The sequence below is a fragment of the Myotis myotis genome, unplaced genomic scaffold (assembly GCF_014108235.1).
Source record: "Myotis myotis isolate mMyoMyo1 unplaced genomic scaffold, mMyoMyo1.p scaffold_m19_p_4, whole genome shotgun sequence".
Lineage (NCBI taxonomy): Eukaryota > Metazoa > Chordata > Mammalia > Chiroptera > Vespertilionidae > Myotis > Myotis myotis.
In genome coordinates, this window is record NW_023416346.1 from 119,909,128 (window position 1) to 119,922,770 (window position 13,643).

The following is a 13,643-nucleotide window of genomic DNA, read 5'->3' on the forward strand; positions in this document are numbered from 1 at the left end:
CCTTCAGTCCGCAGGCCAACTCTCTATCCATTGAGCCAAACCAACTAGTGCAGGGAATTCCTTTTTTAAAAAAATTAGATTTTATTGATTTTTTACAGAGGAAAGGAGAGGGATAGAGAGTCAGAAACATTGATCAGCCGCCTCCTGCACACCTCCCACTGGGTATGTGCCCGCAACCAAGGTACATGCCCTTGACTGGAACCGATCCCGGGACCCCTCAGTCCGCAGGCCGATACTCTATCTACTGAGCCAAACCAGCTAGGGCAGGGAATTCCTTTTTAGAGTTCTTCCAAAGTAGGAGTCAGATTCTTACAATGACCACACCATGGAACATAAAACTCGCTGAAAGTTATTCTTTCTGCAATGGTGCCATCTAAGTTATTTTCTGTGAGTGCAACACTATGCCCTTGTCGGCCTTGGGCTGGGCAGCCAGCACCCAGACCTCTGAGGGCTGGACGGTCTCTGGGGCACCCCCATCTATACTCTAGAGTTTCAATTCCAGATACTCTTTCAGTGAGTCCAGATACTGCTTTCCCTCATACTGCTCAATTTTTTAGTGCTGCCGCCACGCCTGGCTCCTGGGCCCTGGTGCCCTGGTGCCTGCCACTGCCATGGCCAAACAGCAGCAGGGTAGCCGGGCCCAGTGGCCTGGGCAGCACTGGGAGAAGGTTCATGGGCATTTGGTGGGGCTGGCACATTCTCACATGGCAGCGGGTCCCCTCAGTGGCACCCACTCACCACCGCACAGAGCACACAAGTTTTTTTTTTTATACAGAAAGAATTAGATTCTAGACTCCTGAAACTCAAATATGATGTTATAAAATTAGAGGTTCAATAACAATATTTATAATAAAAGAAACATACGTATTAGTATCCAATTCACCAAGAATGTTTACTAGTTTGGGCCTATTATTACTTTTCTGATTTGTTTCAAACAAATTAGAAAAAAATAAATTTATAGACATAATCTAAGATTTGTGAGTGGCAAGTACTACTGCTTGAAGCATTATCTTATACAGAGAGAAATATACACACCTCTAACAGGGAAGCTTAACTGCTGCAATGTTGCTGCACTTATGCAGTAACCAATCTGGGGTTCATAGGCGATGGTATCTAGACATTCATTCCAATCTTGTACATTAGTAACGGGACAATCCTGTAGATGGGTAACAAGGTCTCCCACAAAAAGACCTCTGGGTCCAACTGCAGGTGAGTCCTTGGGAAAAAGGCAAAAACAAATCAGAGAATGTGTGAAAACAAGCTATGACTAATCTGAGCAAATAATCGTTAAAGACACTGAATTGAGCCCTAACCGGTTTGGTGCAGTGGATTGAGCATTGGCCTGTGGACTCAAGGGTCCCAGGTTTGATTCCAGTCAAGGGCATGTACCTTGGTTGCGGGCACATACCCAGTAGGGAGTGTGCAGGAGGCAGCTGATCGATGTTTCTCTCTCATCGATGTTTCTAACTCTCTGTCCCTCTCCCTTCCTCTCTGTAGAAAATCAATAAAATATATTAAAAAATAAATAAAAAAAGACACTGAATTGAATAAGTAGACGATTTGAATAATATACAAAACAATCCAGCTTTGAATCCAAGATGGAAAATACTACAAAATTAAAACAAAACCCAACAATTATACTTTTCCTACTTCTACAAGATTTTGGATTTTTTGCAACTGAAAAAACAAAATCCCACTTGCCAACTGTTAAGATTAAACTAATAGTTTTTGGGTAAACTGCTAATTATTTTTTGGTGTGAAAGTAGTCATCAGAATGCCTTCATTTTCCTATGTCTTCCATGGATAAAATTGTAAAAGTCCTTATTTAGACACAGTCCCAAATATGCAGATGATACTGTCAGCACAATGAATATGTGAGCCAGTTGCTCAGGAAGGCAATTTTCCTCTTCCCTAAGTCTGAATAGAAGACTTGATGCTATCTCGGTAGTTATTAAATAAGGGAGTAAAATACAGAATTGAAGACCTAAGCTCCCAGGAATTGTTCTGGCTAGCTAGCTAGCCTAGGTTTCAAATGTGAAGAGACCTTTTACTAAAAAGCAGAATTATAAAAATAAACAGTAAAAGTAAATGATGCATTTTATCAACAAATTACAGGTAGAAAATCTTTATACTATTTTTGTAACTCAGAACAGAAACAATTTTTAGTATTTTTAAAAAGACAATGTATTCCACAAAACTGTTCAATTTGAAAGGATTGGCAATAATTTCTCCAGGAGAAACGGACCATTCTGTCTAGGAAGAGAACTTTTGTTTTAGAGAGAGAATGGAAGGGAGGGGGAGAGACAGAGAGAAACATGGGTGTTAGAGAGAAACAGCGACTGGTTGCCTCCTGCATAAGCCCGGACCGGGGCTGGGGATCAAGCCTGCAACCAAGGTGTGTGCCCTCAACCGGAATCAAACAGGGAACCCTTCAGTCCGCAGGCCGACGCTCTATCCACTGAGCCAAACCATCTAGGGCTATGAGGAGAACTTGATTAAAAAGCACCTGACACAAAATGCTAAGTGTTACATCACAAAATCTGGTAAAAAAAAATGCCCAAGTAATCCATTATTTACCTCAGCAACTTCAGTGATAAGCACCCCCACTCCAGTGTAGTAAAAGGGCAAGAGGATCACAGGGAGGAGGACAAGAGCCAAAATACCCAGGAGTGCAAGGACGAAATTATGCCAGATACCTGAAAAGAGAAAAAAAGGAATAAGCTGAACCAGGGGCAGAAGTGACATAGGTATTTGGACTTCATAACACCTGGGCTTACATAACCAGAAGAAGCTGTGAGGCACATAGATCTACTTATTAGTACAGTAGACGGATGTTCAGTTAGACATCTCTTCCATTTCATATATTAAAATGTAAAATAAGCATGTTAATACCACATTAAAAATACCACATGCTAATATGATTTAACACCAATAAAACCTACATCCTATTATATATACCTAATATACATATGTATTTAACACAAATAGAATCTCTTCTATTTATTATAGTCTCTTTTTTCTGAAAATGTATGTATTATTAATGTAAACATACTTGTGATCTTTTTAAAAAATATGTTTTTATTGATTTCAGAGAGGGAGGGAGAGGCAGAGAGAGGGAGAGAAAGAAACATAAATGAGAAAGAACCACTAATCGGTTGCCTCCTGAATGCCCCACACTGGGGATTGAACCCACAACCCAGGCATGTGCCCTGACTGGGAATCGAGCTGTGACCTCCTAGTTCATAGGTCGACGCTCAACTACTGAGCCATGCTGGTGCGGGCTCGTACTTGTGGTCTTTGAAAGAATGTTAAAACTACCCACATAAAAGCTAAGATGGAATCAACATTCTTGCTGAACTGGGGTATGGAAATCCAAATGGTATTTGGAAAAAAAGAGATTGTTTTAAGAATAAAACTATTATAGAGAATGTTACTGGTGGGCCAAATAGAGGATGTACCTACCATCATGTCACAGACTATAACCACCTCCATCATATATACAGAAATGGTTAGATGAACTCAGTGGAATGCTGGAGTCTGTTTCTACCAGCTTGCCACAGACAATTATGCGCATCCCTTCCCAATTAGGAACTTCAGGTTGGCACCTTGAACTGGCCACGGTGGGACCACATATTTACGAGTCAGAAACCAGCAGAAGCTAAATATCAGAGATCCCCACCCTCCCCTTCAGAGCCAGGTGCTAAACATACACTGGCACGCGGCTATATAACCCCTCCCTCTAAACTTATCCTTCACTTCTGCTAGTTTCTGTCATAGGCCGGGTCGGGGCATTCCTAGCACTCTGAGTAGCATGATTCTTAGTTGAGCAAGTCTGTCCTTAACATCACAGGATATTTAGCATGCCTGGCTCCATCCATTAAATACCGTTACTGCTCCCCTGTCAGACAACCAATGAATACCTCCAACCCCACACATTCCAAACATTCTCAGGAGGGTGATAGCATCAGCAGTAGAGAACCAATATTCTGTAATGATAGAAATGCAACCTAAAGACATTTCCCAGACTCTCAGGAAGCTGAGTATGGTTATATGACTGTTGTGCCCAAGAGGATGTGAGTGGAAATGATGGGAATATCCCTGTCCTACTGGCTGGAATGTAGCCATAGGAGGGAGCTAAACCTGAGTCCATAACATAGAAGCTGCATGTTGGGAACGGCAGAGCTAAGACAGAAAAGGCCCGAATCCCTCAAATCACAAAATTATATCAGCTTTGATTTACTTACATTTAGAATGTTTTATGAGAGTTTAAGCCTGTTAGTTTTAGCTATTACAGCAGCCAGATACCTAGCTAATACATGTTCCATATACCTTATTCACACTGTAAGATGTCCCCTCTTTTTTGAGTGTTATAAGCTAACAAGACAGAAAAGGCCTGAGTTGCCCAAATCATCTACACTAATAAAAGAGAAAAATGGTAATTGGCGTACGACGCTACCCTTTTCATTGGCTAATCAGGGCTATATGCAAATTAACCGCCAACTAAGATTGGCAGTTAACTGCCAACTAAGATTGGCAGTTAACTGCCAACAAGATGGCGGCTAATTTGCATATGTAGGCACAATGCAGGGAGGCAAAGGGAAAGCAGGAAGAAGCCCCCTGCCACTGACAGTGATCGGAAACCCAGGGGGGAGCTAAGAGGTGGGGGGCAGGGCCTTTGATCGGAGAATCAGGTGCCTTTGCCGCCCTGGCCAGTGATAGCAGGAAGTAGGGGTGGAGCCAGCGATGGGAGCTGGGCACGGTCGGTCGAAGCTGGCAGTCCCAGGAGCTAGGGGTCCCTTGCCTGGGCCTAAAGCGGAGCCCACGATCGCGATCGCGGGGCCGCTGCCGCTGCGGGTCCCCGCTGCCCGGGCCGGACGACTCGGCCAGAGGCGTCCTTGCAGGGGCAGGGGCGGAGCCCACGATCGCGGCGCCCCCCGCTGCCACTTCGGGTCCCTGCTGCCCGGGCTGGACGCCCAGGCCAGAGGTGTTAGGCCTGGGCAGGGGCGGAGCCTGCAACCGCGGGGAGCTGGGGGTCCCCTGACCAGGCCTAATGCTTCGGCCAGAGGTGTTAGGCCTGTGCAGGGGCAGAGCGGGAGATCGCGGGGAGCGGGGAGTCCCCTGCCCAGGCCTCGGCCAGAGGCGTTAGGCCTGGGCAGGGGTGGAGCCTGCAACCGCGGGGAGCTGGGGGTCCCCTGCGCAGGCCTGACACCTCTGCTGGAGGCCTCAGGCCTGGTCAAGGGGCCGATCGGGTGATTGGTGATTGGAGGGTGATGAGGGTCAACTCCTCTGGCCGAGGCATCAGGCCTGGGCTGGGGGGCGGAGCCGGGGATTGGGGGGATATGATGATCCCCTTGCCCAGGCCTGAAGCCTGGGTCAGAGGCGTCAGGCCTGGGCGGGGGGCGGAGCCGGGGATTGGGGGGATATGATGGTCCCCTTGCCCAGGCCTGAAGCCTGGGTCAGAGGCGCCAGGCTTGGGGGGGGGGGTGGAGCAAGCGATCAGGGGGAGATGGGGGTCCCCTGCCCAGGCATGATTCCTGGGCCAGAGGCCTCAGGCCTGGGCGGGGGTCAGAGCCAGTGATCGGGGGGAGATGGGGGTCCCCTGTCCAAGCCTGACACCTCTGGCGGAGGCGTCAGGCCTGGGCAAGGGGCCGATCAGGCGATCGGAGGGTGATGGGGGTCAATGCCTCTGGCCGCGGCATCAGGCCTGGGCAAGGGGCAGAGCCAGCAATCGGAGGGGTCTGGGGGTACCCTGCCCAGGCCTGACGCCTGGGCCAGAGGCATCAGGCCTGGGCTGGGGGCAGAACCAGTGATGGGGGGAAATGAGGGTCCCCTGCCCAGGCCTGACACCTCTGTCAGAGGCGTCAGGCCTGGGCAAGGGGCCGATCCTGCGATTGGAGGGTGATGAGGGTCAACGCCTGAGGGCTCCCAGTATGTGAGAGGGGGCAGGCTGGGCTGAGGGACACTCCCCCCCCCCACCCAATGCACGAATTTCGTGCACTGGGCCCCTAGTAGAATTATATCAGCGCTGAGCTACTTACATTTGGAATGTTTTATAAGAGTTTAAGCCTGCTATTTTTGGTTATTACAGCAGCCAGATATCTAGCTAATATGTTCCACACACCATATTCACATTGTAAGATGGACCCCGCTACCCCTATATGAGTGCTTTAAGTTGTTACATTCTAAAAATATCCAGAGCAAGTCTAGTCCAGGACACATGACAGTATTTTCTGTTCTATACACAGTTCTTTTAAAAACACCAAAGATATCAAATTACCTTTGCTTTTTCATTTATCAATTTTGGACTTTTCCCTTATCTGCACATTCATACCTATCCCATTTCTTATATCCACTACAGAGTAACCCATTTTTTTTTAACATATTGACTTAAGGTTCCCTACTAACTTTTTCATACAATGCTTCAACAGCTTTACTCATATTGTTATGTACCTAATTAAATACGCATCTGTGAGGGTACGAAAAATTACACAGATATAAAATTGTCGGGTCAAAAATATGTGCATTAAAATTGACCTCCAGTGAGTTTGTATTAATTTATGTTCTCATAACTGGCATGTTTTCCCACTTTCGAAACAACACCAGATGCTACTGTAATTTTAGACTTTGCCATCTGCTAGGTGAAAAGTAAAATATTTGTTCTAATTTCTATTTATTTTTTTTTAAAATCATCACTGGAGGACTGACTAAAAATCAGCTTCCCATTGATTTTTAGAGAGAATGGAAGAGAAAGGGAAAAAGAGAAATATCGATGTGAGAGAAACACATCGATTGGTTGCCTCCTGCCGGGCCGGGGAGGAGCCTGCAACCGAGATATGTGCCCTTGATCAGAATTGAACCTGGGACCCTTCACCCTATCCACTAAGCCAGTGGTCGGCAAACTGCGGCTCGAGAGCCACATGCGGTTCTTTGGCCCCTTGAGTGTGGCTCTTCCACAAAATACCAGTGCGGGCGCGCACATACAGTGCAATTGAAACTTCGTGGCCTGTGCACAGAAATCGGTATTTTGTGGAAGAGCCACACTCAAGGGGCCAAAGAGCCGCATGTGGCTCTCGAGCCGCAGTTTGCCAACCACTGCACTAAGTCAAACCGCCTAGAGCTAGGTTCTAGTTCTTTAATTATGAGAGACTTAGAAGAGCATTTTCATGTTTGTTAAAAGGCTATTTCTATTTCCTTTGTCTGAGAACCATATCCATTTCCTATTTACATTTTTTGACTTGGTTGCTTTTTGTTTTACTAATATGTATATATTATTATTTGCAATGTACATATTAAGGAATTTGGTCTTTTGTAAGAGGCATTTAAATTTTTTCATCCAGGTTATTGTTTGGTTTGGTTTATAGGCTGCCTATGCAGACATTTTACTTTTTCAAATATGTATTTTTATTGACTTCAGAGAGGAAGTGAGAGGGAGAGAGAGACAGAAACATCAATGTTGAGAGAGAATCATCGATCGGCTGCCTCCTACACACCCCCACTGGAGATTGAGCCCCCACAACCCGGCATGCGCCCCTGACCGGAATTGAACCGGGGACCCCAGTCCACAGGTCCCTGCTTCATCCACTGAGCCAAACCAGCTAAGGCTGCAGACATTTTAAATGTTGGTGTGGTCAAATTGCTCCTTTGTACTAAGCCTTTCCCAGTTCAATATTATAGAAGATACCTGTATTTTCTTGTATTACTTTCATGGCATCACTTAAAAAACACAATTGAAACAACAAACCAAAAAAATCACTAATTCTTTGACCCACTGAAATTTACTCTAATGAAACTAATTTTGGAATACAGCTATAACCTCATCACCCACCAAGTTGCTAGTCCCAACACAATTCCACAAAACATTCCCACTGATAAGCTTTGTGACCATTATATGTGCTAAATTCAGCTTTTCCTTCCAAGCCAGGATGAAAAAGCCTACCAGGATTACCTAGATGCTTGCATCCTCATTAACTCTCCCTCCGAACAAATCAGCGGGTAATTCAGCAGCACTGATTCCTGATTATTTGGGCAACCTCCTCTCCCCTCCTCTCTTGAGACAGGGATGCAACTTGTACCAGACCACCCCCCTAGAGTCCCAATTTGCCCATGATGGTTAAGAAGCAACAACGGTGGTTGAAAACACATTTCCTTTATTTAAACAACCTCTTGTCCACTAATGTTTATAAGTACATTAAAGGAATACATTACAATTTTACTTTCTCTAGAGCAGGTTTTCTTACTATTGGCATTTTGGGGCAGATAATTCCTTATGCATTGCAGGATGTTTCGCTTCTACTCCCCAGATGCCAGTAGCATCCTCCCTGTTTTCTAGCTATGGTATTTATACAGGCAAGTGTTTTTTTTCTTTATTTAGAACAGGTATTTCACTTTTGCTTTTTCTATTATATAAGGTGTACATATCAAATGTTATAAAAGTCATTATAAAAACAATACAACTACAATTGAGCAGCACTTTCTAATCGAAGAAGCAAAGAAATTACACTAAATAACACTATTTGGCAGTATTAGAAATAAAATGACTAAAATGGGTTTAAATTGACTAAAATGGGTTTAAATTGACGAACAGTACTAACCACATCTACTATTCAATACTACATATACATCACTCATGCAGCTAAAAGATAGTTATGCAAAATATGTTAATAGCAAAGAATAAAACCAAAATTAAGATAGCAAACAAAACCTATATAACCTCTTTTTAAACAGGAAAATACTTCATGTATGTATATGACCGTTCATTCTCATAAACAAAATCTACAGTAAGCAGTTATCAACTTCCATAAAAACCACACATAGAATTATTAAACATATTCTTAAAAGTATAAACATGAACATTTGGAAAATACAGAACTTTAAAAATTTGTAAATAGGTGAACTTGAATATGAAAAGTCCCATTTTAAGCACAGTTGCATAAAAAGTCTTTTGATGTGAAGTCTATGAATTATCCTTTTTTGGGATCAAACTTGACAAAACACCATGTTTTCCAAATGATATTACAGAACAATGTAATCTTATACATATTTTAACCTTTTTTTCACTTTTTTAACCTTTAACTTTTACTACTCTATTAAAACATGACATCTTAACAACATAAACATATATTTTTAACTTTTTAAACGAATCTATGAAAACATGACCCTTAGATATATAAGAATCAAAAAAGGATCTTTTCTCCTTTTCACTGGCTATTTGTTCTTAGCATGCGTTAAGATATGAGATTTCAGGTTAGTTGACTGAGCAAACTTCTTATCACAACCCTCGAAGGGGCAGGCATAGGGCCTGTCACCTGTATGGATTCTCACATGTGTACGCAAATTGAAATCCAGGGAAAAGTATTTTCCGCAGCCTTCAAATGTGCACTGAAAGGGCTTCTCTCCAGAATGCACCAGTTGATGCCGTTTTAGTTTTGAGCTCTCAATAAAACCTTTGCCACATTCTGCACATATGTAGCCTTTAGGACCGTGGGTGTGATGATGTTTTCTCATAGAAGCGGAATCCCGGAACATCTTTCCGCAGCCTTTATGAAGGCAAGGTACTGTTCTTGGAATGTCATCTTTGCACTTTTTGGGCTTCGCTTTAATAAATTCTGCCAGCTGTTTGGGATCTGATAAGTCAATGCCAGGTATTCCTCCAGGAGGAAGTTTCTTTCCCGTCAAATACTCTGAATAATCAGGAGCTAAGTCCGGTAAGTTCACCGGACTCTGTCCTTCAATCTCCTGATCGCTTTCACCAGCTTGGGACCACATGGTGACGGCGAACTCACCCTCTAGGGTTTTGACCTGCACCTGCTTCTGCTCCCACTTTCTGTTGCCTTCCTCCGAGCCGCTGCCTCCCGCCGCCCCGGCCGCGCTTTTGGCGGTGCGTTTCTTACCCTTGCCGGCGTTTTCCATACCGTGGCCGGTGGCGCTTTGCTGGCCAATGCGGAGCTTTTTGCCGTGGCTGCCGTGCTTCTTGCTTTGCTTCCCGTTGCTGGTGGTGCTTTTCATACCGCCGTTAGTGGTGCTTTGCTGATCGTGGCTGGCGGCGCTTTGCTGACCGATGCGGAGCTTCTTGGGCTTCTTGAGCGATGATGCCGCGGAGTCTGACAGGGAAGTCGGAGTTTCCTGGAAGTAGGCTTCTTCTTCCACCGGGACAGGCACCGGCTGCTCCTGGAAGTTGCTAGCCTGCTCGTTGTCGGACTCGAAATAGCCCACGACTTCCTCCTGGGTCTGCACCATGATCATTTCCTGGTCGTGGTTCCCTTTGTTCGGGTTAACCAGGAACGGCTGCAGCGCCATCAGAGGTGAACTGTGGTGGCCACCGTGGACCCAACTGCCGCTGATATCCTGGTACTCAACGGTTTCCATCGCTGTGAGCTCTGGGGGAATATTCTCCACAGCGACATTCTCCTCAGAGATATCCGCCAAAGGGATATTCTCCACAGCGACATTCACCTCAGAGATATCCGCCAAAGGGATATTCTCCATAGCGACATTCACCTCAGAGATATCCGCCAAAGGGATATTCTCCACAGCGACATTCGCCTCAGAGATATCCGCCAAAGGGATATTCTCCACAGCGACATTCGCCTCAGAGATAGCCTCCAAAGGGATATTCTCCATCGCGATATTCTCCAAAGGGATATTCTCCCAAGAAATATTCTCCAAAGGAATATTCTCCATAGCGATGTTCTCCAAAGGGATATTGTCCATGGAGATATTCTCCAAAGAGATATTGTCCATGGAGATATTCTCCAAAGGGATACTCTCGACTGCGAGACTCTCCATGTCAATATTCTCCAAAGCAAAATCGTCCACAGCGATATCCTGCATAGCAATAGTCTCTAGGTGTACCTGGTGTAATTCCATTAACTCGACAGCCTCCTCCATGTCTTCTGGGGTGATGTAGATAAAGTTGTTTGAAGCCATGGCTGAGAGCTCTGACGAGGCTTTCGCGGCTAGACCAGGCGGCAGCGCAGGGCGGGGCAGCCGGAAGGTGGCGGAAAAGCTGAGAGAAAGAGCGCGAGGCCCCAGGCCGGGGAGGGCTCGCGCTCCGCTCCGCTCCGCGGAAAAGGCGCGAAGGGCAGAGAGTGGCGCTGACTGGCGGTTTAGGCTTAGACGCGGGGAATTCTGGGCATCCTGGCACCCAGCGCATGCGCTTCCCGATACCCTGGCGCATGCGTGGGGTCACGTTCGTTCATACCAGGTCACGCTAATACCCGTATGCTACCCCTCCACCCTCTTCGCTCCGTCTACCAGCTATCGCGTCTTCAATATTAATTCACTAACCGGCCGCTCCGTCTACCCGCTATCGCGTCTTCAATATTAACTCACTAACCGGCCGCTCCGTCTACCCGCTATGGCGTCTTCAATATTAATTCACTAACCGGCCGCTCCGTCTACCCGCTATCGCGTCTTCAATATTAATTCACTAACCGGCCGCTCCGTCTACCCGCTATCGCGTCTTCAATATTAATCACTAACCGGCCGCTCCGTCTACCCGCTATGGCGTCTTCAATATTAATTCACTAACCGGCCGCTCCGTCTACCCGCTATCGCGTCTTCAATATTAACTCACTAACCGGCCGCTCCGTCTACCCGCTATGGCGTCTTCAATATTAATTCACTAACCGGCCGCTCCGTCTACCCGCTATCGCGTCTTCAATATTAATTCACTAACTGGCCGCTCCGTCTACCCGCTATCGCGTCTTCAATATTAACTCACTAACCGGCCGCTCCGTCTACCCGCTATCGCGTCTTCAATATTAACTCACTAACCGGCAGCTCCGTCTACCCGCTATCGCGTCTTCAATATTAATTCACTAACCGGCCGCTCCGTCTACCCGCTATGGCGTCTTCAATATTAATTCACTAACCGGCCGCTCCGTCTACCCGCTATGGCGTCTTCAATATTAATTCACTAACCGGCAGCTCCGTCTACCCGCTATCGCGTCTTCAATATTAATTCACTAACCGGCCGCTCCGTCTACCCGCTATCGCGTCTTCAATATTAATTCACTAACCGGCCGCTCCGTCTACCCGCTATCGCGTCTTCAATATTAATTCACTAACCGGCAGCTCCGTCTACCCGCTATCGCGTCTTCAATATTAATTCACTAACCGGCAGCTCCGTCTACCCGCTATCGCGTCTTCAATATTAATTCACTAACCGGCCGCTCCGTCTACCCGCTATCGCGTCTTCAATATTAATTCACTAACCGGCCGCTCCGTCTACCCGCTATCGCGTCTTCAATATTAATTCACTAACCGGCCGCTCCCTTTACCCGCTATCGCGTCTTCAATATTAATTCACTAACCGGCAGCTCCGTCTACCCGCTATCGCGTCTTCAATATTAATTCACTAACCGGCCGCTCCGTCTACCCGCTATCGCGTCTTCAATATTAATTCACTAACCGGCAGCTCCGTCTACCCGCTATCGCGTCTTCAATATTAATTCACTAACCGGCCGCTCCCTTTACCCGCTATCGCGTCTTCAATATTAATTCACTAACCGGCCGCTCTGTCTACCGGCTATTGCTTCTTCAATATTAATTCACGAAGCAGATTCTTTACTGAATTTTTCTATATTTCATTTCCATTTATTTTATCCATCTCCCTCCTCGGGTGTATAACAGTATTGGTGGTGGGGGGGGGGCTTTTAAATATTCATACTCTTTTCCCTCTTATTTAATTGCACTGATTCACACTTATAGATCATCTAATAGTATCAGTGATATTTGACAGCGGAATTGCTTGTCTTGTCCTTTAAATAGGAATGCTTCTAAGTCAGTGTTTTTCAACCTTGGCTGCACATTAAAATCACCTGGGAATCTTTTTAAAATCCTGATTTCTGGGCCTCATGCTCCGGAAATTCTGTTTCTTTGTTACTAATGTTGTGGCCCCACCCCATAACAAAGAAATAGAATTTCCGGAGGATGAGGCCCAGAAATCAGGATTTTAAAAAGATTCCCAGGTGATTCTAATGTGCAGCCAAGGCTGAGAACCACTGTCAAAGAAGTGTTATATCATTAGTAAGTATGCAGCTATTTCTACTTTCACTAAAGATTTTTGTTTTTTAGCTATTAATAGATATTGAATTCTATTAAATATGTTTCAATACCTGCTGATATGAAGATTCCCCCCCCCCTAAAGTTTAATAATGCTTCCCATATTCAAATAGACTACCTAATGTTGAACTATCCTTGCTTTGCTTAGATACATCATGTGACTGCAGAGTATTTTTGGTGCTTTTATCTGAGTTTTATTGGCCTAAGAAAAAAATCTTAGTTTCCTTCTCTATGTGCTCTGGAAAGTTTATACTAAATTGGAATTAAAAAGAAAAATCTTCTGCAAGATTTGAAAGAATTCCACCTACGAAACTTTCAGAGGCATCCTTCCTCAACTTTCTTAATTTCTCTCATTGTAATTAACCTGTGTATATACTTTTTTTTTCTATCTTTCTGGGCTTTATTTAGGCTATTTATTATTTTTTTAAATAACTATCCAGGATTTTGAAAATTTTTTGCAGAGATGAACAAAGAGCCTTTTTATAATTTTTAATTTTCTATCCACTGTCATTCCCCAATCTGACTGCTAACTCTGTCTATAGAAGCTTTCTCCCATTGTTTTTTTTTTTTCCCTTCAA

The 13,643-nt window shown here is 45.0% G+C and overlaps 2 protein-coding genes across 3 annotated transcripts in view; both read right to left on the bottom strand.

The window, feature by feature from the left end:
- Nucleotides 1-13,643, bottom strand: part of MBTPS2 (membrane bound transcription factor peptidase, site 2) — a 58,616-nt gene that overhangs the window by 19,915 nt on the left and 25,058 nt on the right. For both annotated transcript variants that reach the window (XM_036305074.1, XM_036305073.1), the window contains 2 exons: nt 2,578-2,696; nt 1,036-1,216 (listed from right to left, as the gene is read on the bottom strand). In XM_036305074.1, the coding sequence (XP_036160967.1) occupies nt 1,036-1,216; nt 2,578-2,696 (300 nt within the window). The remainder of the gene's footprint in view (nt 1-1,035; nt 1,217-2,577; nt 2,697-13,643) is intronic.
- Nucleotides 7,870-12,873, bottom strand: YY2 (YY2 transcription factor). The gene has a single exon (XM_036305072.1). It carries the CDS (start codon nt 10,924-10,926, stop codon nt 9,205-9,207), a length of 1,722 nt encoding a protein of 573 aa, XP_036160965.1. The 5' UTR covers nt 10,927-12,873; the 3' UTR covers nt 7,870-9,204.

Excerpts from the sequence above, each read along its gene's own strand:
- YY2 (XM_036305072.1), bottom strand. The coding sequence starts at position 10,926 with ATGGCTTCAAACAACTTTATCTACATCACCCCAGAAGACATGGAGGAG.